Raw genomic sequence first — 24303 nt, forward strand, 5'->3', positions numbered from 1 at the left:
AAGGAACAACGCCAAGGCAGGTACTTACACTCCTGACCTCAGCAGCACGCCCTCCGGTTTTATAAAGCTATAGGACAGAGCAGTTGGAACTGACAAAGAAGGTAACAAAAAAGTTGGAAGGGATGTAGACAGAATGACAACGGACACGTGTCATACACTTGGGAGTCCCTGCAGCAAATCTGAATGATGCCAACCAGATCTCCGCGGACTGGTGCCCCTGCGGGATGCAGGAAGTAATAACACTAAGGGAGTGGTCACAAGGGGGACAATCCAGAGGGAAGACGGGACGGGCCACCCTACCTCTCCCCTTGGGGAGGCAAATCTGTGCTCCTCCCATCCCTTGCCTCAGCACAGCCTATATACTGCCACTCCGGAGAACCGAGACCCTTTCTTGATGCTCTGAGCAGCCCTAGTTCTTTCTCTAGACCGCCTCTGCAGGCAGAGAATGGCGAGCATTGTGAAATGAGGTTCAAAAGTAAAGCAGAACCCAGAGAAAATGTCAGAGCTGCCACATGTAGCACCAGCAACAAATCCTCACATTTCTTCTTCCCTGTCCCGACAGTCCCCTCAGAAGGTTAGGTGATCTGAGCGGTCCTCCCTGCAGTCTCTGTTGGCACCAGACTACAGCCCACACAGAAGGGAGCGTCTGCCTTGGGCCCACTTGTGCAAGAGTCATCTTAGGTCTCCTTAAGGACGTTGATCTTGGCGCAGATCTTGAGGGCAGGGCCCAACTTGATGTTCATGGCACTCATAAGATGCTCTTCCTTTAGTAATAAAAGGGCCTGTCCATCAATCTCTTGGGAGCGAAACTCCTCTGCAATCTCTTGGCACCCTAGAAGGAAATGGTGAGAATTTATGAGAAACTGCATGGTAGCACTGGAAGGCCTAAAGTAAATATTAAAGAACGGGTACCTAATAATAGTTAATTCCAAATCTGACATGGCAAACTTTAATAGCAAATTAGAGCAACTGCTGTATTGAAACAAAATGGCCATGATGAAGACCACAGAAATAACTTCATTCCAATAACTTGCAGAGAGGGAAAACACAAACTACATACATGTTTTCTTTTAGTTGGAGACATTTTTGTTAAAGAGCCAAGAATTCAGACCAATAGCAAGAAAAGTAAGGTGACTGCTGTGGGAAAGTCTGCCAAGAATAGCTTCCACATTAAACTGCCTGGAAGGGAGTAAGGCAACAATGGCCTCTTAGTTTCTACTGTTCCAACGGAGAAAATTCTGAGGCGGTCACTGGGTTTAGTGGTTGAGGTGTCCTTAATCCACACTGGAGTGCCTTGTTTGAGAGCCACCTCTGGCTCCCAACTGTCACTTGGGAAGCAGTGCTGATGGCCCATGGACTGGGGACCTGCTGCTCACCAGGAGACCTGGACTAAGTTCACCCAGCTTCAGTTCCTCCCAAAACCCTACCATCTGGGAAATGGACCAGCAGAGGGGAGACTGGCCTTTCTATGCCCCTCAAAAACAGCAACTGTATGAAAGTATATATAACCTCACGCAAAAGGTATAGATAAGTGATAGTGATAAACTGGAAGACAGAAAATCAGGCTTTGTAAAGTCATGGAGATACTAGAAGACAACATCCACCCATAAAGAAATTCAGAAACCATGCTGTTGGCAAGCATCCTGAATAAATTTCTTGAGCCTTCATGTACTGCCACACTCGGGCCCCTGCTGTTACAGTCCCTCTTGGAGGCCCATGGAATGACTTAAGGGGATTAAAGGCTGGAGAGGCCAGCAGTACCTTGGAGAGAAGCGATAAATTCATACACCTCTTCTACACTCCAACGGCTAGGATTGCTGGACAGGAACACAGGGTTGATGCCATGTAATTCTGGTGTAGGTGGAGCTGTGATGGGGTTCCCCAGGTCACGCTCTCCGTGCCCAGCTCGTACAGATAACGGCCCAGGAGATGTTGGAGAGAGTGCTTCATCGTAACTGGAATTATCTGACCCCCGGCTAGAGTCCTCTTGACCCTACACAGAAAACAACAGGTCAGGGTTAAGTGTCTTCAGTTTCCCTCTATTAAGCATAAGGCAGAAACTAACTTTAACACACAATACAATAACCTGCATTTTATTGCACAAAGGCCCAAGGACAAGCTATTGCTTCCTTGATTCCAGTTGTCCTAAAAGCGGATCTAGATTTTCTCAAATACAAGGTAGGGACTAATGGATACAGGAACCAGTGTTCAGGTGAAAGGAGTTACAAAGGAGGTTAAGGTGAACAAGAGTTCTGGTCTCACACCCATCTACACAGTCAGAGGCACTGCCCTATAGCACAAGAGAAAAAGCCCAGTTTCAGTGGCTGGCTCCACAGCCTAAGTACCAGCAGCCCATATGGGTACCATTTCAAGTTCCAGCTGCTCTGGGAAAGTAGCAATGGATGCCCTAAGTGCTTGAGTCTGTCCACCCATGTGGGAGACCCAAAAGGTTCTAGGCTCCTGCCTTTGGACTGGCCCAGCTCTGGTTGTTGTAGCCAATGGAGGAGTGAACCAGTGGAAAGAAGATTCTGTTTCTCTTTCTCTCTTTGTAACTCTGCCGTTCCAATAAAAATAATTTAAAAACAAAAAGGAAAGAAGGGGGAGAAGGAAAAAAAAAGGGGGGAAAAGCCCTGTTTGAAAGGTAACTGCGACAGCCTCTCACCCGGTGGCGCTTGCCCTGGATCTTGGCCCGGGCGATGTCTGAGGAGCTGCGACGGGGTCCACGCCTGCGAACACGAGCATAGTTGGCTTCTTGAAACTCCTTCATCTTTTTCCTCTTCAACCGGAACTGGTGGCTACAGCTCACGTTGTACCTATGGGTCAAGGCACAGAGCCAGGGTCAAAGGCACTGTGCAGGGCTATCTGCCTGCCCTACCCTCAGTGGGATTCGATATTTAAAGATCGATTTCGGAAAAGAATGAAAGCAAGGAATGAGCCACAAAGCATCATCTGAAAGCCCTCACGGGAAAGCAGAGTGACGCTGGACGGAGAAGCCAGTATGGCAGAGAGCAGGGCGGGGGCACCTTCAGTACCTCTTAGCGCAAGTCACGGAGCAGAACCTCTTGGAGCCACGAAACTGCTCAGCAGGGGCGTACTTCCCGCAGTACTCGCACTTGAGGAGACTCGTCTTCTTATCCAGCTCTGGAAAATAAGGCATGGCTGCAGCCACCCCAGGGCTCTGCTGCCCCTTGGGCCACCATTCATCACTCTCCCAGCTAGATCCCAACTGTGGCCATGGTGTGCCCCTAGAGACCTACGCAACCTGAGGATCCCAAAAATACCCAGTCAGAAACCCAGTCCCATGAAGACTTGTCCATCAAGAGCATTTCCAGGCCCGGCGGCGTGGCCTAGTGGCTAAAGTCCTCTCCTTGAACATGCCAGGATCCCATATGGGCACCAGTTCTAATCCTGGCAGCTTCACTTCCCATCCAGCTCCTTGCTTGTGGCCTGGGAAAGCAGTTGAAGACGGCCCAGAGCCTTGGGACCCTGCACCCGCGTGGGAGACCCAGAAGAGGTTCCTGGTTCCTGGCTTCAGATCGGCACAGCACCGGCTGTTGTGGCTCACTTGGGGAGTGAATCATCGGATGGAAGATCTTCCTCTGTCTTCTCTCCTCCTCTCTATATATCTGACTTTGTAATAAAAATAACTAAATCTTTCAAAAAAAAAAAAAAAAGAGCATTTCCAACTCCTCTCCCCACCATCCTGGAGCCTGCGAGGGACTGACAGAGCAAACCCTCTCAGAAGCTGTGGTGCAAGGCCACTTGGGCTGGTGATGGGTGAGATCTCCAAAGCCAAAGGGAACACACGGCTCTTTGTATAATGGAAGGTGTTTATGCTCAAGGTGAAACGATTCTATCTAGACAGCAGTGGCTCCTGGCTGGAAACCCTACAAAACCACTGTCATCTGGAGCAAGGGCATTCACGTTCATGGAGACAAGGAAATGGTTTGCACCAAATTCGGAAGCAAGCTTCCTGGGAAGTGTGAAATTATACCCCTCCGGGATTTACACTATTGAAAAGTAAGTAGGCAAGCTAAGTTTGCTCTCATTAAAAAAAAAAAAACAGTCTTCCTATTTATATCCTACGTAATTCAAATTCAGGGTACAGATACAATTCCATTTCTGAATAGGAGAGTGCCTTGCCACTAATGCTTAGAGAAAATATTATGTAAGAGTCTCCAATAATATGTTACAAAATCTAAGATAAAGAGAATGGAAAAGTGAGATCATCAATGTCATTACCTCTCAGCCTGCTGGCTAAGATTAAGTGACTAATACCAATGCTGGGGCTGGCATGGTGGCATAATAAGTTAAGCACTGTGAGTGATGCTGCTGCAAGACGTGGCTGCTCCACTTCTGATCAGCTCCCTGTTAATATTCAACAGCAGCAAGGAATGGATCAGAGCATGGCTCAGCAAACTTCGGCCCCTGCCATCTACATGGGAGACTCACATGAAATCCCAGGCTCCCAGCTTTAGCCTCACCCAGCCACAACTGTTGCAGCCATTTAGGGAGTGAACCAGCGGAAGGAAGATCAGCTTCTCTCTACCTGTTCACTCCCCAAATGGCCACAAAAGCCAGACCAAATCCAGGAGCCCATGGCTACTTCTGGGTCTCCTACAAGGGTGCAGAGCCCAAGCACTGGGGCCGACATCCGCTGCTTTCCCAGGTGCATTAGTAAGAACTGAATCAGAAGTGGAACAGCTGGGTCTCAAACTAGAGCCCATAGGGGATGCCAGCATCACAGGCAGGGAAGCTTTAGGTACTACGCCACATGAGCCCCAAACTTATCTTTACAGTAAGGAATAATGCAACAGGTTATTTTTGCTTGATAAAAGTCTGCTTGAGAACTATTTTAGTGTGAATCCACATGCTCCAATATCAAATATGGCTTCTGTGTCTCGACAGACTTCATCTAACTGCTACTTTATGTAAGTAAGTATCGTTTCATGCTGACCCATCAGACACCTGCTTCCAGGTCTCTACTCACCAGCAGACGGGCTGTCCCCTCCCAAGGGGTCACTTGAAGGAGTCTCACTGAGTCCTGTTGGGAGGCCAGTCTGCAGTGGCTTCTCAGACTCCTTCAGTAACTGAGAACAACCCACCTGTCCCAGAAAAAGTGACAGTTCAGTTAGCCCGATTCCTCCAACATTTCCCACTGTCATTTCCTTGTCTGGGCTCTCTCAGTGGGGGGCCAAGACTGGCTCCCAGAGAATCACTTTCCATCTGGCTTTCCAGTCTAACTTGGTTTTGCTTTTTTCAGATCAGCCACTGGACAGCAGTGGCTCCCTACCGTGGCTCCTTACTTAATTTTACCTAACAATTAAGCCACCTGAGTGCTCTAGTTTGTTCTGCAACTCACAGAACCTAGACAAAGCCTAACTTCTCCACTACAACTTTTTTCCTTATAAAACAACCTGGTTTATTTTACTAAAAATTATAAAGGCGATTTTCTTCTCTTCCTACTTCTAGACCAGTTTCCTTTTCCTCCCTAACCTCATGCCACATGGAAGCACTCTATTGGCAATGGCATGCTAGGGCAGCTACATGGCAGCTATCGGACAGTCCCACCTTCGGCCCTGCTCTCACCGGGAAAGGTTCTGCTCCTTCCTGGATGACAAAGCCTTCAATGATGTGGGTGAGAATCTGGGGCTTCACAATGGCCTGTGGGGGTTTCGAGTCACCCATCTGTCTGGAGACCATGGCTAGCGTAGGAGGTGGAGCTGACGGGGCAGGGGTCAAGGCTAAGAGTTCACTGCTTGGGGTGTTAGTATTCACACTGGCCACTGGTTCAGCTTTCTCTGGAAAACAAACACAGATTTAAGAACAGACATAAGATGGCATAAGTAATCCATCAACTAGCTGGACGAGCCACATCTTCCGCTACATGCACGCTCATCATCCACCTGGATGGTTTGTATTTAGATTTTCTCATTTGTTCACCATGCCTGGGCCTATTTTCTGTCAAGCCAGATCTACCCTTCGGAGCTCATTCAGGAAGAATTTAGGGAGCATTTGAGAAGTCCTTCACTCACCTCCAAGACTGCTCTTCTCTTCCAGGACCTGCGGGCTCTCTGCTGCAGGAGACGCCTTGGGTGGAAGCCCCAAACCCAATGTGGAGACATCGTCTCGGTCCTCCTCAGACTCGGCCTTGCGCTTAACAGACAATGTCTGAGGTTTACCCTAGGAAGTGAATAAGAAACAAACCAGGGTTTGAGATGAATTATAAGGAACCACAATCACTCCCCTGTTTTTACAGAAAACTGTTAGTACTAGACTGCTCATGTATGCCTCCCATGGTACACTAACATTCCTGACAATCCCCAAGAAGTGTTAACTTGTGCATGTGGACAAAGGAAAATGCTGTGTTACTCAGTTCTGACCTAGAGTTTACTTTAATTATGCACCAATCAAGAACTAACATTTCCCCCAAAGACTAATTCAGTTGACAATACTTCGATGTCACTTAGAACACAAACCCAGAGTGATTTCACTGATACATTGAGGAGGAACAAGTGTACATACATCATTGTCTCTCATAAAATGAGCAGATAGATAAGTGCTAGTATTAACCTCTTCTCTACTCCCCTATTAAACTCTTACTCCCACTAGCCCCAGGTCCTCTCGCACAGGCGACAGTCCCTCCCTTACCGACAGGTGCACAGACTGCATGTAGAAGGCGGCAGGGACCTGGGCCATGACAGGCGAGGAGGTGGAAGCTCCACCCTTTCCCACATGCGTTGTCCCTTGCACAGGAGCAAGGGTCACCCCAGGGGCCAGTGTAGGAGAGCACTCCTGCAGGGCGCCAGGAGCCTGGGAGGAAGGTGGTGAGGAGGCCAAATGGGCTTGACCAGGCTGCATTGCACCTGGCATTCCCCGCGAAGTGGGTACAGTGGCTGCCAGTTGTGCCAACCCCAAAGCCTGTGCCTGGGCTGTACCTGGCTGCCGGGTGCCCACCACTTGCACAGGGATATGGGGGGGTGGTTGCTGGGCAGCTGACATTTTGGCAGCCCCCAACTGAGGAGGTTTGATGGGCGCTGCAGGTGGTTTGGACTGGATGGGAATGGGTGGCTTGGCAGCTGGGTCAGGTGGCAGGGACAGGGCTGAAGACTGAAGCATGGGTTGAACGACAAGGGTTTGGGCTTGCTGCTGGGACTGAGAAGGGGGGACCTGCTGAGTAGGTGGGACCTGTGGTGGCTGGGGGGCAGGGAGGGTTGTAGTTTGCTGCTGCTGCTGCTGTTGCTGCTGCTGCTGGGCCAGCTGGAGGTGTGTAGCCGTGTGAAGGAGCTGAGACTGCCGATGCTGGAACTGCTGCTGGTGGTGGATGGCAATCTGCTGCTGGATCACCACCTGTTTCTGCTGCAGGTGGATCTGCTGCTGTTGCTGAATCAGTGAATGGGGCTGGATCTGCGTGTACGTGGCTGCAGCGGCAAAGAGAATAAAAAGGCAGAAAATCATCCTAAAGTGAAAGTGAACCTGAACATGACCTAATCCATCCTCCTGCCACTGCATCAGGCATCACCAATGAACTCTAGTCTCTTGTTTTCAAGACCTCAAAGAACTCCCTTGGCCAATTAATTAGCACTCCTCAGCAACTCCTTGTGTTTGTGTAAGTCCTGCAATTAAATCTCCCATCTTTTAACCTGCACTTAGCAAAAGAGAATTACCGGCCTCTTCTTCCTCCATATGATCATTAGAGTCTCTCAAGGGCAGAGTCCACGTTTTATTCGTTTTCACTTCCCCAGCAGTCAGCTCTGTGTGCTAGACACCCAAAAATCACTTGTGGAAAGAAGTGCTTAGAGGTAGAGAATCCAACTTCTTCCCATGCATTCCTTGTCAGTTCAGGTCACCATCTGAGGAGCCTCCAGAGTCGGCAGCAGCCCCAGCTCTGACCTCACCTACCTCTCTCTGTTTCAGCAGACTGTCAGAGAACACACACACTGTGAAAAGAAAGCTCTTCGAAAATATAAGTGCCACAGTAAGAAAATACCAATGACTACTTAACTCTTCGTTTTTCGTAGGCCAATTTCTCTAAAACACATCAACTGCTAAGGAGCTAATGCTAGAACCAAAGACCGAGACCACCAACTAAGGCAAACGTGTCTAACCCTGTCTTACCCACAGACTGGAAGAAAGTGTAAATTACTTAGGGTCACTATTCTGTTGATCCTTTATCATGCTTTAGCACTGATAGAAATGACCACGAGCTGACTAATATTAAACCATGGCTGTACTTGCCAACCTTCAGTGTTCTCAGGCAGTTGTTCTACACTGCACAGACTACCATGAAACACAGAACATGAATCTATCTGTTACACTGAGTCCTAAGTCACATGAGCACCGCAATCTGCTCATCCAAGAGGTTTCCAAGAAAATTCTGTGCGATCAGGTGAATAAAAGGGTACAGTGAGTGAACCAGAACACGGGGCCCAAGAATGTGGACAAGGCAGACTGCCTAGACTTGGCGGGACAAGGTAAGCCCCACAGCTGTTACCTAGCCTCCTCTCCCTGAGCTGTGCTCAAGGCTGATGGAATGTTCCCCTTGCGGTTCTCCAGGGTCAAGAGAAACAGACAAGAACAAAAGCAAAGAAATACACTCTGGAGATATGAAACAAGTTTTGAGAGAACACCATGAGTGCTGACAGCTTACCTGAACTAATAAGTGTCTGGCTGGGGGCAGGTGTGGCTGTCCGTGTCAGGTTCATGCCTACGTTCTGCTGACCACTCCCATCTGCTTCTGCCTTCTTGGCCGCTGCACTGTCGGCCTCAGTCTGGCTGCCTTGGCTCACAGTCACTGTTTGGGCTGCAGGCAAGGGCTGCACCACTCCAGTGCCCTTCCTGGGACAGCTTCCACCGCCCATCCCTGAGGACGACAACTGACCCAAACCTGCAGGGGCCTGGCCACCTCCCCCTGGCCCCAGGGACCCTGGCATGCTATTTCCACTGCCTCCACCAGCTTGACTAAGGTTGAGGGACTGGCCTGAGGTCCCGGAGGAGGCCTGTGCCACAGCTAAGGCCTGGTTAGAGGCCTGAGAGAGGCTAGAGACAGGGGAGGCTCCAGGAGGAATGGCCTTCTGAGTGGAGCCTGGCATTTGGGATCCTTGAGCTGAGGCCTGTTGGTTCCTCACTGCCAAGTTCTGAACCTGAAAAATAGGAAAAAATGGATTGAGAAAAGGAGGACTGGAGGCATGAAGGCTAGATTTCTGTGACTCAGCTCATACCCCTCCCCTTCCTTTACGATATATGTTAGAGGCCTCCAGTCCTCCAGAGAGACTATATAGGAATCAAACACCTGATTTTTCATCTTCTTTCACTATTAAGCCTGTCATCAAATTTGGCCATTTATTCTCTTTAATGTCTCTGACATCTTCCCTTTCCTCTCCATTCATTCAACATCTACCAGATACTGAGAAGGCACGAATGAAACAGTTCCTACTCTTAATGTGTACTTCCTACCAGAAAATACAGAGATTCACCAATTATGATGTAACCATACGCATAAACTGGGGAGACCCAGGAAGTCATGTCAGATCTAAAACAAGCAACGTCCACTCTGAGAAAGGCATGACTTACAGCATTTACAAGGCCACAGAACCAAGAAAGCATTTCATTGTGTTTCCAGAGCTAAGAGCGCAGAAAGAAATGAAGCTAGGAAGGTAGGCTGGGGCTAGGGAGGTAAAAATGTGCTAGATCATTAAGATGTTTGGGACAGTCTGAACATTAAACTATTAATAGCAAGTTTATCTTCTTACTCATTGTGTTCCCAACATCAACAAGGTATGCAAATCATGGAAAGAAATGATGACTGTCTAATTGACTATACAAAGACACTAAAGAGTATTCATTTAGTTTAAATCACTTTCATACATTTTTTCCCCACATTTACTTAGAGACCTTCCATCTTCTGGTTCACTCCCCGAATTGTGACAATGGCAAGACTGGGCCAGCCTGAAACACCCTCTGGGCTTCCCATGTGGCTGACAGAGGTCCAAGGACTTGGGCCATCTCCCGTTGCTTTCTCAGACACATAAGCAGCAAACTGGATTGAAACTGAAGCAGCCAGGACTTGAACTGCCACTGGCATGCCAGTGTTGCAGATGGTGGCCCAACCTGCTGCACTACCACACAGGCCCTTTTTCTGCATTTCTGATACAAGCATGGGGAAAAGAAGAAAAAAAAAAAAAACTTCAGATGATATCCTGAAGTTAAAACATTTACTCACCCTCCAGCCAGGAATTCCACAAGATAATCTCTTACCATGTGTACCTGAGAAATGTATGGATTATTTACAGATAGCATTATTCTTAGCAGCAAGGGCCTAGAAGCACCCAAATGACCATGTACAGAATATAAAATGAATTAACAGTAGTTTGTTCACACAAGAGATTATATAGAAATCAATGAATTATAATGAAAGGGAAAAAAACAAAAGAACCTTGACAATACGCTGTTGAGACAGCATTCTGAGGGCAGGCACTGTGGTCCAGGAGGTGAAGCTATGGCTTAGCGTGCCCACACTGCAGCTTACAGTGCCTTGGATGGATTCACTTCTCATCTAGCTTCCTGCTAACGCAGCCCAAGAAGCAGTGGATTCCCAGGCCCCTGCCACCACTGTGGGTAAGCTGAATCAAGTTTCAAGTTCCCTGCTTCAACCCAGCTCAGCCCCGATCCTTCTAGACAACCGGGGGATGAACCAGTAGGTGCGGGAGCTCTCTGTCCCTCTCTGCATTGCAAGTAGCATTAATAACAAACAGAATGCATTCTTGAAAAGATTCCAAACTGAACAAGGACCTGGTCAATTTAGTACACGTGAAAACAGATGTGATCTGTGGGATTTGCTCCAAAGTACATGGGCAGAGAAGGACCCAAACAAACTGAGGTGATCATTACTGGAGCTTCGTGGCAGGTATGTAAGGATCCATAGTTTTTTTTCTATTTGTGAGTGGCTGACATTTTCCTTAACAAAAGCTATGTTTCACACCCATACACAGTGCAATTTAACTATATAAAAACAGAACAAGGGAAAAGATAAGCATCCAGTAACTACTCTTGAGTGAGGGCGGTCAGTGCGTGGAACTGGGGATTGCTTCTCATATTATCAAAAATCACCCAGGAACTAAAAGTGGGTCAGGGACAGATCAATGAGGACAGTGTCGGGAGACAAATGTTATCATTTCCCAAGTTCTGTCTACAAAATACTAATAATGATGTGTACCTTCTCATTGGAAAATATTTATCGTGGGCTGGGCATACAGCAAGTTAAACCTGCCTGCAAGGCTGACCTCCCGTATCGGAGTGTTGGGTCCAGTCCCAGCTGCTCCACTTCTGATACAGCTCCCTGCTAATACTCCAGATAAGACCGCAGAAGGCAGCCCAAGGACTTCAGCCCCTGGAATCCACATGGGAGACCCAGGGGGAGTTCCTGCTTCAGCCTGAGCTTATGGCCCCACCCCCCCAAGCCACTGCAGCCATGTGGGCAGTGGGACACTCCCAGGCTCTAGAATCAGGTACCATCTCTCCCTCTGTGTCACTCTGCTCTTCAAATTAATAATAATGTGAAAGAGGATGGTAAGGAGGTAAGGCTGAACAAAACCATTTAGAAAACCAGTCCAGTGATCCAAGTGAAAATAATAAGTTAGATGCAGGCAGCGACAGAAGGTGGCACTTGAGAGTTATGCGTCAGAATATCAGGAGGGGCCGGCACATCATGCTACTCCTCCACCTGCAGTGCCAAGCATACCATAAGCTCCCTGCTTCTGACCCAGGAAGGCAGAGAAGGTTGGCCCATGCAGGAGACCTAGAAAAAGCTCCTGGCCCCTGTCTCCTGGCTTCGGACTGGCTCAGTTCCAGCCACTGTGGCCATTTGGGGAGTGAACCTGTGAGTGGAAGACCTCTCTCTTTCTGTAAAATCTGCCTTACAAATAAAGATAAATAAACCTTAAAAAAAAAAATCAGGACTGGGTACTGGAGCACACAGTATCACTAGGAATTAGTTTCTCAAATCAGCTTCCTTTATACACGTGGTTTGTTTTGACTTTCGTACCCTCCCTGCATTCCGCATGATCTGCTCACTCTCCCTTCACTCCACCTCTGCAGAGAAACACAGACAGCACCCTATGAGCATTATTTCATGGCTTCCAGCACTCAGCCTACACACCACCTGCACCCATCTCTTGTCGTTCCTATAGTCCTTTTCCAGGCTCCGGGTCCTGTCTGCCCCGTCTCCTCCTGAAACTGACCCTGCCAACTGAGCCTCGGCTCTACAGCTTCTCCCCGCGTAGGGCTTTCCTCCTGCGGTCATGTCTGACCACATGTCCCCCTCCAGCAGCTTCACCTTCCCTTCCTGTCACCCACCCAGACTCTTAATTGTGTATATTCACTGCACTCATTCCCGTCATTTGTTTGTCAAACGTGTACTATTCTGGACTCATCCCCAACCCTACTGCAGCAGCATCGACTCTGTGGTAGGTCCAGCATTCTTTCCCTCTGTACTTGGAAGAGTGGAGCACGCCCCGTTCTACAAACACACACACACGTCTCTGAACAGTCGGCCCACTCATCTTCAAGTCTGGACCCTCCATCCTCTCCCTGCGTCACTCTTCTCCACTGCCCTTGGTTAGCCCGCCACCCCCTTCCACACTTCCACCTTCCAAGGGCTCATCCTATGCCTGCAGGTGCCATTCTAAATGCTCTCTTCAATCCCCATCATGTTCCTTGGCAGTTCTCAACACCCCGTTGATTTTGGCTATCTTCACATCTCCTTGCGGACGGCTCACAAGCACTCCTCAATGTGCACGTCCACAGCACAACCTCACTCTAGATCCAATTCTCCACAGCCTGTCACGGAGTAAGCAGCGCCACCACGTATTCCACTGCAGTGTGTGGCCTCCGATCTCTTCTGGCCTCTGCCTCAGCTTGCCCAGCCACTGAATCGGTTCACTGCTTTCAAGAACTCTAAGTCATTCTCAAATCTACACATTTCTGTCTACCTCCAACGTGCCACCCACCTAATCCAAACACCAGCTTCCTTCTAACCTGCTGTAGGCCTGTTAATCTCCCTGTATCCACATTCACCCATTTCTATTTAATCCCCACAGGGGGAGTCAGCACATTTCTCCACATGTTTGAAATCCTTTCAGAGCCTCCCATGGCCCTTTCACAAAGCACCAGCCCTACACACAGCCTCTAAGACCTGTAAAGATGAGGTTTCCCTCCGCTCCCCTCTCTTTTCGAGCTCACTCTGCCAAACCCTGGGAAATATGCCTTTTTTCCGGTTCTCAGCCAAAGCAGCTCCTATCCCCCGGGAGCTTTGAGACGCAGTGTTTGACTGCCTTCAACACTCTGCCACTCCTACAAACCCAAAATCAAATGTCACCGCCTGGAGTACCTTATCCTTTCTAATTAAGTAATCGTTATACCACTTAGACAGCCAGCGGTTTCCAGCCTGGAGCTTCAGTGCTCCCCGACTACCATAAATGCAATGATCACAACTTTCTTGGGCATCCGAGGCCAAAGAATGTCTGATCCACTAATAATAAAAGTTAACACTCGACAACACTCAAGTTCAGGCAGTTACACACACCAAATCCTGTAGTTCTCACAACACCCTAAGGTAGGAATACTGTAACACCTATTGCACAGATGTCCAAGACCTAACGGAGTAAGGCAAAGCTGGAAACTGCCCCAAAGTTCAGACGCATGCTTTTAACCCTTGCTACCTGTCAACAGTAACCCGACACTCAGACATGTGATTAATGAGGAGACGCATGAAAGGGAGGGCTGGATAGGGAAGCGAAGCGGGAGTAACTCACTTCCACCACAGCCTATTCTTACCTTCTGCCGAGATGACCTCTGAGGAAGCTCGCTATGCTTCCACGGGAACATGTTCCCGGAGGACTGTTTCTAAAGCACTTTCCTTATTCTGTTAATGAAACTACTGTTCAGGAGCCAGTGATGGTCCCTGCGTGGGTGAGGTTATCTCATGTCTCCTTGATTTGCCTTTGGGGTCCCCTGCCTCGCAATGACCTCCGCTATCCATCAGGCCATGACCATCACTTAATCTAGCCTGTCATCCCTAACCACCACCTTACACACTCAGAAATATATGATCTGTTATCTTACAACTTGCTTTTCTCTTCAATTTTATTCTTATTCCAAATCAAGCTCTACATCTCTCAAGATTCCACTCAATATCCCGCAAAGTAACACAGCCAACTCCCTGCTAACCTCTTGGGTTTCTCCAAGCTGCTGCCACTCAACTGAGCACTTTTACTGTCTAAGCTCTTCATAGATCAGATTCACATTTCCTTTCAGTCCTCCCAAACATCTAGGACACATCTGAGCACAGCAATAGAAAGAGGTCAACATTTACTTGCCATCCAGTAAAACGAAAAAGATGAAATAACTATAGGTTCTATAATTAAGATTTAAGTTTGTATTCCTTCGATATACACAAGAAGCTAAAAATGAAAACAGATGTGTTTGAAAAACAAGTCAGGGAAAGTACAGTGACCAAGACTTTCACTGGGAGAAGCAGTGAACAAGAGGGGACTCAAAGTGGAAAGCTATGGTAACTCGTGAGCAAAGGAATCACACACTCTTCCAGCAACTCAACCAGGTCAGCTTCATGTCTAAAAACAGAATTCACTCAGCAACCCCTCACTTTCAGGAGACAACACGGTGGGAGAGAATTAAGACTCTCTGATTAAAAAAAAAAAGTCGCAGAGGATGAGAAGGAGTTAGGAGATTCCCCCTGCACTGAGAACACACTTCCCAGGTCCACAGGGTTATTTCCAGGCAAATCTACCTCTCTTTCTAACTCTAATCAACTCAGAAGTTATAAGAGATCCAAGTTTCACAGTCATTAATGAAAGGGAAAACACACACAGACACACAAAAACAGGAATATGAGAAATGCTGACAGACAAGAGGATGGACCCCGGTCCGTGGTCATCCCCTTCGTCCTCCCCAGTGTCCATCCACAGGTGAAGTGGTTGCCACTGACCTGATCAGCATCTGCATGGACTCCAGGAGACTGAGCAGATGGTACCTCCTGCTGGACTGCAGCCACCGCCCCATTAGGCATCAGGATGAGTTGGGAGGCTAGAGGCACATTCCGGCCCAGGGTCCGGTTTACCTGCAACAGGTTTCCCAGCTGTGGCTGGCAAGGAGAGGAGGAAGAGGAAGAGCAAAGAGGACAAGAGGAAAAGACAGAAGAAATGGAAGGGAAGGACCACAATACAAAATAAACAAAGGATATTAAACGGCTAAGCCCTGCCCCTTTCCACACCAACCCAGAACCTCTCATTCTCCTTAAGTGACGAATCATCCAGAAGAAAACCTAGAATATGCAGAACCTTACAGGCTGATAACAAAGAGCCAAACGTCAAAGAAACGGAGATGTGGATTTTAGAATAAGCACTAGTAAGGAAGTAAGTTGAGAGGTAATACTTGGATTTTGTACAGCTGAGCCACAGGTTTAATGGCTAGACTATATCTAACATTTCTAACTTAGCTAAACTTAAAAGTCAGCATCCTCTGCGTTAGGACCTCAGTATAGCCTACAGGTTACCAGTGAATCCTGAGCATCACTTCCAGAGAAAGTATGGCATGGAAAGTAGATCAGCTTACCTCAGAATATCTGAGTAATTACGGGTAAACACGGAAGCATGCAATCACATCTTTGACAATGACAAACCAGTCATGCTGCTGGGACCATGTGGTGACTGTCTGTGAACTTACCCGTAGGTACATCTGGGCCTGGGACTGGTTGAGGGGTGGGGAGGTGGTGTTCCCCAGTAACACAGACTGGGTCAAGGTGGTGGCACTGGGAGAGCTCACACTCTGGGACCGGCTGATGAGCTGTGCGGCCGACGTAGTGGCCAGGTTGATCTGCAGGGCACAGAAAGGAGCCGGGACTCAGGAGAAGTTAAGAAAACCATAGACATGATTGACAAATTCAGAACAAGGCCAGCAAGAAGAGTATTTCACTTCCATGGTGTTGGAGGGAAATGAGTAATTAGTAAGTCCCTCCCCCAAACTATCATCCTGGCTTCTTCAGGTTATTACCAAAGTAGGAAGTGGGAAAAAAAATTGCTAACTAGCAATGTTAACAGTTGAGAATCAGACAGGACAGATTTTACATCAATGAAGAATCCAGAACTCCTTCCCTTTCCTTTGTCATTGCCTCCTGTTCCCCAGGACTCTTCATTCCTTCCTTAGAACCCCTCAGCAAAGACCCCTATGCGGTTCCCAGGTTGGTTACCCACCCTCCGAAGACCCTTCTCTACCCAGGAACAGTTAGCAATGGCACAATCGGCCCCTTCAGGTCAGCGACACAAAGCCATCTCACCCAGAGACAAGGGGAGGAGAGGCGACACTCACGGAGGCCTGTGAGGTGGTGGCCTGCTGCTGGGCAGTGCTGGTATTTGGGGAGCTCGCCTGCCGACTGGCAGCAATGGTGGCCTGTTGAAATGGAAACAGCAGACCATGAGGGGGTTCATCTTCAATAATCAATCATAGACACAAAACACACGAAAATGGCAGGAAAGAACAGAACCTATACGGACTATGCATTCGCTCTCCCAATAACCCTCACATGACTACGCTACAAACCCAACAACCCACACCACGACCCTCCCGGGCACACAGGAGCTTGTCTGCTGTCTTTAGGTGATTCAATCTTCCAAACTGAACACTGTGAGGCACGTACGTCATTTTCTACAGCACATTTTTTAACAGTAAGAATAAACATTCAAGTCAATTTTTTTGAAGTAACTTTTAAAAAAAATGTATTTAATTTGTTTGAAAGGCAGAGAGGACCGACGACTCCACTCTGCAGATGCCTGCGACACCAGGGCTCCATCAGGCTGATGCCAAGAACACAGGGCTCAGTACAGGTGCGCTATTCCCAGGGCCCGCAGCAGCAGAGACCCAGCACTAGCACCGGACCCAGAACTCCAGTCTCCAGTGGGGGCTAGGGACAGAGGGACCCACAGCTGTACTCAGGCCCCATCCTCGCTTTCCCAAGTGCAAGGATGCAACCAGGGAGGAGAAGCAGGACATGGAGGTGGGCTACCTCATGGAGAACTACCATTTTCAATCACGTTATTTTACTTAACCCAACAGGCCTAAAACACTGTCATTTCAACACATCATAACAAGTATGTCACAATTACTGAGATATTTTCTACTTTATTCATCTAAACTTTGCATTTGAAAACTTTTCCTTTATTATTCATAGCAGAGAAAGTATCAAAAATATCAAGTTTGCATCAGTTCTCCTGCAGCCCAAATCCCACAGGGGCAGTGGGAGGGCTCAGATGGATTCCTGCGCTTGTATGAATCACCAGATTATAACACAAGAACATCAATGTTGGGGGACACACTGCTTTTATAACAAGCACTAAGCAAATGCACACTTTGTCCCATAGGGAATTTTTACCATTATTATTGCTTTGACTTTTTTTTTTCTTATTCTGACTTTGATAAAGTTGAAGACTTGAGTTTACCATTAATTATTCCTTTATTGGAAGACGAAAATTTACGTCAAGACTCTACCTTTCCAATAGGCCCTTTCATTAGGATAGTTTGTCTTAGAGGAAATCACATGGAACAGTTCAGTGAAAAAAATTTTTTTAAAGGTTTATTTATTTTTCCTGGAAAGGCAGATTTTTATAAGGAAGGAGAGACAGCAAGATCTTCCATCTCCTGGTTTACTCCCCAAAAGGCTGCAGAGACCAAAGCTAAGCTGATCTAAAGCCAGGAGCCAGGGGCCTCCTCCAGGTCTCCTATGTGAGTGCAGAGTCCCAAGGACTTGAGCCATCATCCACTGCTTTCCCAGGCCATTATCAAGAAGTTCGGGATGGGAACTGGAGCATCTGGAACACAAACTGTCTGGCACCCATCATGGGATGCCAGCACTTGCAGGTGCAGGCTGAGCCAGTTGAGCCAGCATACGTGAAACAAGGACTCTTTTAAGTTTCCTTACAGTTTTAATCTGCCTTCTGCCCTCACATTCTGTTGATTTTCTTTATATTTAGATACATACATATTTAGGAGCAGGCACATCAGGGATGCCTGTGTTTGGTACTCAGCTCCATTTCCTAACTCCAGGTTCCTGTTAGTGCCAATCTTGAAGGCAGTAGATGATGGTCCAGGTAACTGGGTTCCTGCCACTGGTGTGGGAGACGGACCTGGACTGAGCTCCCAGCTCTCCACTCAGCCCAGCCCCAAGCACTGCAGTCCTGCTCAGTCCTATCGCTGTGGGCATACAGGATGTGAGCCGGCCGACTGCAGCTCCCTCCAAGTCTCCCAATTGTCTGTCTCTCTTTGCCTCTGAAGAAGTAATTTTAAATACACACACACATAAACTATACCAGGGGAATGTAACTCTAATGTTTTCTCTGCACATACAGGATAATAATATGGAGACTTTGGGAGCTGCATTAATATTTCTTAAGACATTAATATTTACTAGTATGTTTGTTAAATATTTGCTTTATGCAATAGCAAGGTATTGCTATTTCACTTCCACTTTTTTCAAGTTTCTGTTTTCAAGCCAGCCCATAGTAATTTTACACGTTTAGGAGGTATGGCAAGTTCTAAATTCTTGTAGCATATCTCAATTTGAACTAGCCACATTTTAAGCACTCAATAGCAACAGCCGGCCACTGGCTTCCGGTGTATTTCAGAACCATTCTACCTCTAAAACGTGATTCTCCCACAGTTCACATGGAGCTCCAGAAGCTAAGACCCATCCATCCTCCGTTAAGAGGAAGAGGTAAACCAGACTGCGCTCTCAGCCTGGCTGCACAGAGAACGCAGGATGGCCCCGAGGGCTCCCCACCCACCTGCAGTGCCCGACCCCCTCCCTTACAGGCCAGCTGGCTGCCCACCTCTCACCTGCTGGACGGCAGCCAGGCTGTGCAGCTGGGCATTGCTGAGCTGCTGCTGCAGCATGAACTGGTGGAAGTACTGAGCTGCATTGGGCTGCCGCTGTAATGCCTGCAGAGCCTGGGGGAAGAAAGAGACAAAATGGTCAGGACACAGAACTCTCACTCTCTGCGATTCACTGTAGCCAAGGGGAAGGGTATTGTGGGCGGGACAGACACCAAGGGAAATGGGAGACTGGGTGAAATCCACATCCCATTCCCACACTGTTACAGCAGAACCAGTATGTCCATCACAGTCCTCTAAAACCCAGAGAAGCAGTTACTTCTTCTGACACTAGGTCTCTCTACCTCTCAAATTATTTTTTTTTTCAAACCAAAAGTATATCCCAGTTATATTTAGTTAAGGTGACTGATACCTAAAATGTCGGAAATAATGAAAAAATAGCATAAACAACGGCTTCTGAAAGATTCAATCAGGTGAGGTTTTAACTAATTGACATTTCCCAGTACCTGCAGTACGATGCTGATAAGTGTTAATAAAGTGACCTGTAGAACAGGCAGTAACACAAGGTTTAAGCTACCACTCACAACACACACATCCCGTAACCATGCCAGTCAGAACCCCACGGATACCCATGTAGGAAACCCAGAGAAAAGTCCCAGGCTCCTGGCTTTGGTCTGACTCAGCCCTGGGTATTGTGGGCTTCTGGGAAGCGAACCACAAGATGAAAAACCCATCTCTCTGTTACGCCACCAATCAAGTAGATGAAAACAAACATTTAAAAAGGATACTGGCACTTCATTTTCAGTGTTAACTGGATGTTACTGAACCCTTTAATCATTAGAACTATTCTAACAGAATACATAATGTAACAACCAAACTATTTTGTAAAATAACAGGCCTCATTTCCAAACACGGAATGTGCTACCTGTCTAGAAGCAAATCTGTGAGGAGGCAGGTGACATGGCCACTGCTCTGGGTAACTTACAGTAAAAAACAAAGACTGAAAAACTTACCATCTAGGGACAGTAGGAGAGGACACATTTCTGTCAAGGTTCACTTAGATATTTTACCTCACTCACAGCCCAAACAGCATCTACTTCAAACTTAGCCTGCTGCATGGTTAATGAATTTAAAGTTCTGCCTATCCTGGCCTTGGCAAGACCAGCCCAGATGGTGTTGCAAGCCATATAGCATCCACAAACCAGATGGGCACCATACGAAGAAAAATATGGTTAGAATCCAGCTAGACACATACTGAGCTGAAAGAATGAATTTCATTCTGTTTGCTTATAAACTCCTAAGACTGCCATTAACTCGAGAGAACTGTGGTCATTAACAATCCCAACACCTCCCCATCTGGCTGGCAAGGAATTGTGACAATAATCCTCCAGTGTCCTTGCCTACCCCAAGGCAACACTCACCTGCACTGCCTGTCGCTCGTACAGGGACATCTGAGCTATCTGGGGCCGTGAGCTGCCCCCAGAGCTGGAACTGCCATTGGTGGAGTTGGAGTTCTGCTCGCTCTCAGTCTCCATGACAGCGTCCCAGAGTGCCCAAGGGTGGTGCTCGGACTCAAGACCTAGACAGAAACATTATAAAGGGTTAACACTGACACCTCCACCTGCATGCCATCTGTGTCATGACCCAAGAATACAGTCCATTACCTAGACATCTTCTTTTTCCAGTAACCATGCTTTCAGCTCAGAACTCCCACCTCTGCAATATGCCCTTAACAACCCTCCCCTCCCCACACTATCTTCTGAAATGCTCCCACTTGTCAAAAGAAACAACCTCCCGGCTGTCATCAAGTAAAATGGACAGAACGTTAAGATGGTCCTTGACAACACTAAAGACACTTTCTAACAGTTTCAAAGTCTTCCAGTTTGAAGTTCACTGTCAACTCAGTTTGTACCTGCATCTGCACCATTATCATCTTCACAGTGGTTACCATTTGCTGGAGTTGGCCCCTGTCCCTGGGCTACACACTTCACCTGTATGCCACAGTGCCCCATGGGAACGTTACCACCTGTATTCTAGAACTACAGCAATGGGCTTCCTGAGGTTAAGAACGAGCTGCCCTAGTGAACACCAAGTCTTCACTCTCATTCATTTTACTTCTTCAAACCAAGAAATCTGATAAGGCAGTATCACTAAGTGTAACAACTCTTTCATCTTTCCTTCACAGAGGTGGGACTCAAGATACCAGTATGACATGGTTCCTGGAAGGTAATAAAACTATAAGATAGTTGAGCTGGCCTCACCCCACACACCACCCAACTGGCTGATCCAGCTCAGGCTACTGTTTCCACTCCCCTAAGCGCGCAGCTTTTCCTACACCTCAGGTTCTGTATTTGTACAGGAACATACATCAGACTCTATGTCAAGGACCATTTTCATAGGCAGACAAAACACACTAAACACACAAAGATGAAACTCTTCAGGAGGGTAAGAGTCAACTTAGTCTCTCAAGTGTCAGAATTCACCCTCGCGGAGCACACTAGGGATGCAAGACACATGTGAAAACATCACTGAGACAAAGCAAAGAGGCAGAAGATACAAAGCAAGACAAAACTGCCTTGCAAATGGGTGCTAAATAAGTTTTTTGCTGTTCTTTTTTTTTTTTCCCTTTTGTTAAGACTATCGTTATATTTGCTACTTGGCCACCAAAGCTCACGTTTAGGAATATTAACCTCCAACTAGAATTTCTGCTAAAGGCAGATAATGAATTTATTAGGGTGAATGGTTTTATCTTAGGAATGGCATCTAACAAATGAGAGAGTCCACAAAAAATTTACACTGCTCCGTCACAGCCCTAAAGCTGAAGAGACTTCTCACTCTGGCACTCCCAGTATCCTCTGATCACAGCACGATTCCCCAAGAACTCTCCCTAGCGCTTGGGTTTCACTGAAGAACAGCCAATGTCAGTGCAAATACATCCTCATCCCCCCCCTCCAAGGGCAGAGGGGCAGGCATCGCAGCCTCAACGCCAACCTACTTGTTCCCCACAACTTTTGCCAAAATATGAAAGCACTAAACAGATACAGACCCATGAATCCTCATAATCGGCATGTGAAGGAAAAAGAAAAGTGGGTAAGGGTTAGAGTTCAGCACAGTTTTAGAGAAGCCTGGACTGACTTGGCTGGACTCCGAGCCAGGAGACCGCACGGGGACAGTAACTCCTACATTCACGTGTGAAAAAGCCCATAAACTGTCTTAAAAAAAAAAAAAAGACCCTCTCCCCACCCCCAACTGTATATCTTACAAGTTCTTAACAGACTGTGAAACAGAACACAAATAGAAATGGCTCCACTTAACTTCTTTCCATACAACCAGGGGGAACTGTCACCCAGACATGGAAACATTTGGGGGATCAGTATTGTGCCTCCTAAAAAGTTGCAAAGGCAGAGCGAATGGTAACTTTTGGAATTAACCTGGAAGAGGAGTGCGAAGCTGAGCACTGGGGATCCGGGCAGTGCCTAAGTCCCGTTCCTCCTGATAACAGGCACTGGAGGACGGGTGGGCACGGACTTCTAGAAACGGGCTAGAAAAGCAAACTGCAATGGAGCTACGCGATCCCTACCCCCTAAGCATTTAAACTCTGCCTCGTACAGAGGAAGCAACCTGGAGAACGGGGTCTGCGGGCACCGGGGGGAGCGGGGTCCCTGTTGTCCGGAGAACCCTGAGGTTCCCCCCCCCCCAGAGAGCCACGAATTCCACCAGGGCAAGGGGGCGGGGTGTGCCAGGAGCGAGCTGACCCCCAGAGGGAGCAGGAGACAGGCAGAAGGGACGCACAAGTCCAGAGCCCAACGGACCCGCGAGCAGCAGCAAAGGTAAGAGTACTAGACAGCATGTTCGGGGGAGGGGGGGAAGGGACCCCAAGTCAGGGGCAGAAGAAATGAATGAGAAAAAAAATAAAAAGCAGTGGGTGACGGGCAGCGAAACCTTCGGGGAGGATTGGGGGGAAGCCAAAGGGAAGAGCAGGCAGGCAGGCACAGCAGCTGGGGGGAGGTACCCGGGGCGTCACACACACACACACACACACACACACACACACACACTGAGGGGGCTGCAGATGCAGCCCCGCGCGGCCAAGCCCCCAGAGCGCCTGGCCCTCCCCAGCCCGCCCGGTTACCTTCGCGCCTGGCTCGCGGCACCCGCGTCCTCCCGAGGGGGCGTCCACCTCATGGGCCGCGCGCCGTCCACCACCGCCGCCACCACCGCCACCAACCCCTCCCCTCCGCGAGCCGAGTCGCCGCCAGGCTGGGGCGGGGGGCTCGCTCGGGCCTCGTCGGCGGCGGGCTCCCCTCGCCTCCTCCCCTTCCTGGAGGGGCGGGGTGGGAGGTGCCCGGAGCGGCCGCCGCTCCCCGCCCCGCCCGGCTGGGCCAGGCCTCGGGGCTCGCTCGGGGCCTTGTCACTTCCTGCCCGGCCGACGAGGGTGGGGGGGCGGCTCGCGGGCCGGGGGGCTCACGGGCCGGGATGGAGGAGGGGGTGGGGGGCTGGCGGGGAGGTGCTTCCGGGGCAGCCGGACCCCTCCCCCGGTCCGCCCCCTCCCCTCGGCGCCCTCCCGAGCGGCCCTCGTTTCCTGCCGGCGCCCGTTGCCATGACGACGCCGCTCCCGGGCCTCGGCGCCCCCAGGCCCCAGCCTAGGGTTGCTGTTGGGTTAGGATGGGATGGGGTTTCTTTTTTCTTTCTTTCTTTTTTTTTTTTGCTCCTTCTTTCACCTCATTTTTTTTCCTTCCTCCTCCCCCGCCTTTTCTTTCTCTAAGAGTGGTGCTCGCCGGTGGGAGGGACAACACGAGGATAAAGTGCTGGCCTCTAGTGGGGAACGCACCTCCAGGAGAGGAGTGGGAGTAGGGAGGGAAGTGACGTGCAAGGGGAGAAAGAAGGTGTTTTCTGGAGCTCCTGGGAATAAGGGCTGGAAAGAAAGGATCAAAGGGACCGGAGGCAGAGAAGGAGGAAGAGCCAAAGGCACACACCCCCTCAAAAAAAAAAAAAAACAAAAACGCGGCGATCTCGGGGAGCGGAGACTGCAGAGAAAGGGACAGGGAGGGGCAGAAAAAAAAACTTTGAAGGGAGGTGAAGGAGAGAGCCGGGTGATTGTTGAATCCCTCGCCTCAACTCCCAGAAAGCGGGAAAGCCCGCTCGCTGCGCTCCAGCGGCGAGCCTTTGCAAGCTGCGACCGCCTGCAACCGGCCTTCCATGCCATGCAGATCTGGAGTGTTCTTTTTTTGGGGGGCGGTGTCACTGGGTGCAAACAGAAGAGAACGACAGAAAACCAGGCGAAAGGCAGGGTATCCAGCGATGCAGAACAATGGGGCCCTATTTGGGAAAGCAGCAGTGAAAGGGATGGGGGGTAGCCTTTGTCGTGTTGCTCCGTGTCAGTGTATCCGTTTTTTAATTCTCTCG

The 24303-nt window shown here is 48.7% G+C and overlaps 1 protein-coding gene across 4 annotated transcripts; it reads right to left on the reverse strand.

Moving 5' to 3' along the window:
- Positions 1 to 149: 149 nt before the first annotated feature.
- PHC1 (polyhomeotic homolog 1) lies at positions 150 to 23362 on the reverse strand. 4 transcript variants are annotated; one of them, XM_058655708.1, is made up of 16 exons: positions 23030 to 23362; positions 20319 to 20476; positions 18904 to 19014; positions 16384 to 16464; positions 15742 to 15891; positions 15005 to 15160; positions 8651 to 9143; positions 7189 to 7421; positions 6652 to 6813; positions 6036 to 6183; positions 5590 to 5801; positions 4991 to 5105; positions 3033 to 3141; positions 2663 to 2813; positions 1762 to 1993; positions 150 to 832 (listed from the first exon to the last, which is right to left on the reverse strand). In XM_058655708.1, the coding sequence occupies exons 2-16, from the start codon at positions 20430 to 20432 to the stop codon at positions 678 to 680; spliced, it is 2622 nt and encodes an 873-aa protein (XP_058511691.1). In that variant the 5' UTR covers positions 20433 to 20476; positions 23030 to 23362; the 3' UTR covers positions 150 to 677. The 4 variants fall into 4 exon arrangements, with proteins under 4 accessions (XP_058511691.1, XP_058511689.1, XP_058511688.1 ...); XM_058655706.1 differs by having other exon boundaries at positions 6652 to 7421; positions 15005 to 15136; XM_058655705.1 differs by having other exon boundaries at positions 6652 to 7421; positions 23030 to 23361.
- Positions 23363 to 24303: the final 941 nt, after the last annotated feature.

The sequence above is a fragment of the Ochotona princeps genome, chromosome 27 (assembly GCF_030435755.1).
Source record: "Ochotona princeps isolate mOchPri1 chromosome 27, mOchPri1.hap1, whole genome shotgun sequence".
Lineage (NCBI taxonomy): Eukaryota > Metazoa > Chordata > Mammalia > Lagomorpha > Ochotonidae > Ochotona > Ochotona princeps.

Coding starts and splice junctions, on each gene's coding strand:
- PHC1 (XM_058655705.1), bottom strand. CDS start 20,432: ATGGAGACTGAGAGCGAGCAGAACTCCAACTCCACCAATGGCAGTTCC. Junction 7,422..8,650: donor CCAGACACTTATTAGTTCAG/GTAAGCTGTCAG, acceptor TTGCCGCTGCAG/CCACGTACACGCAGATCCAG. Junction 2,814..3,032: donor TCCGTGACTTGCGCTAAGAG/GTACTGAAGGTG, acceptor CTTGACCCATAG/GTACAACGTGAGCTGTAGCC.